Source organism: Octopus bimaculoides, chromosome 2 (genome assembly GCF_001194135.2).
Source record: "Octopus bimaculoides isolate UCB-OBI-ISO-001 chromosome 2, ASM119413v2, whole genome shotgun sequence".
NCBI lineage: Eukaryota > Metazoa > Mollusca > Cephalopoda > Octopoda > Octopodidae > Octopus > Octopus bimaculoides.
Genome location: NC_068982.1, coordinates 57,721,209 through 57,722,004, shown reverse-complemented (window position 1 = coordinate 57,722,004; position 796 = coordinate 57,721,209). Strand labels below are relative to the sequence as shown.

At 37.4% G+C, this 796-nt stretch overlaps 1 protein-coding gene across 1 annotated transcript in view; it reads right to left on the bottom strand.

Moving 5' to 3' along the window:
• The window catches only part of LOC106875878 (uncharacterized), a 12,164-nt gene extending 11,447 nt beyond the window's left edge, over positions 1-717 (bottom strand). The window contains exon 1 of the mRNA XM_014924178.2: positions 57-717. Within this exon, the coding sequence (XP_014779664.1) occupies positions 57-282 (226 nt within the window). The 5' untranslated portion in view covers positions 283-717. The remainder of the gene's footprint in view (positions 1-56) is intronic.
• Positions 718-796: the final 79 nt, after the last annotated feature.

Genomic DNA, 796 nt, shown 5'->3' with positions numbered 1-796 from the left:
CCCCCCCCCTTGTATATCAATTAGTAAGTTCCATTAAATTAGTAAAATATCTTTACCATCAGGCTTCTGGAATAAAGGGAGGCTTGAAAACTTTGCATAAAGATGTTCTCCTTTACAACTGTTGTGTTCCTTTTGAACAGTTGCTTTTCCAGTTTTGTCAACATGTACACCACATAAGCTTCCACAATCAGGAAAGAAATCTCTCCTTTCTCTTACATTCCACAGTGTTGAGTGAAAGTTGTATGGAGGATAATTCATAGAGAAAGTCATTCTGGCCTTCATTTATTTTGTTCCACTTTGGTAGTTCTGCAACAAGAAGTTAAACTAAGTAAATAATGATTATCAAAGCAGTGGGTTCATTTGATTAGGTACAAGGTCAATTATATTCTACTCTAGGATATTTATTTTTTTATCTTTTACTTGTTCCAGTCATTAAACTGCGGCCATGCTGGGGCACAGCCTTGAAGAATTTTTAGTTAAATGTATTGATTCCAGCACTTAATTTTTTTAAGCCTGGTACTTAATCTATCAATCTCTTTTGCTGAACCACTAAATTACAGGGACAAACCCACCAGCAGTGGTTGTCAAGTGGCAGGGAGGATGGGAGACAAACACAGACACAAAGACACACAAACATGTAGATATACACACACAACAGGTTTCTTTCAGTTTTCAGTTGCCAAATTCACTAACAAGACATTGATCAGCCTGAGGCTACAGTTGAAGACATTTGCCCAAAGTGCCATGCAGTGGAACTGAACCTTGAAACATGTGGTTGTGAAGCAAGCTTCTTTAT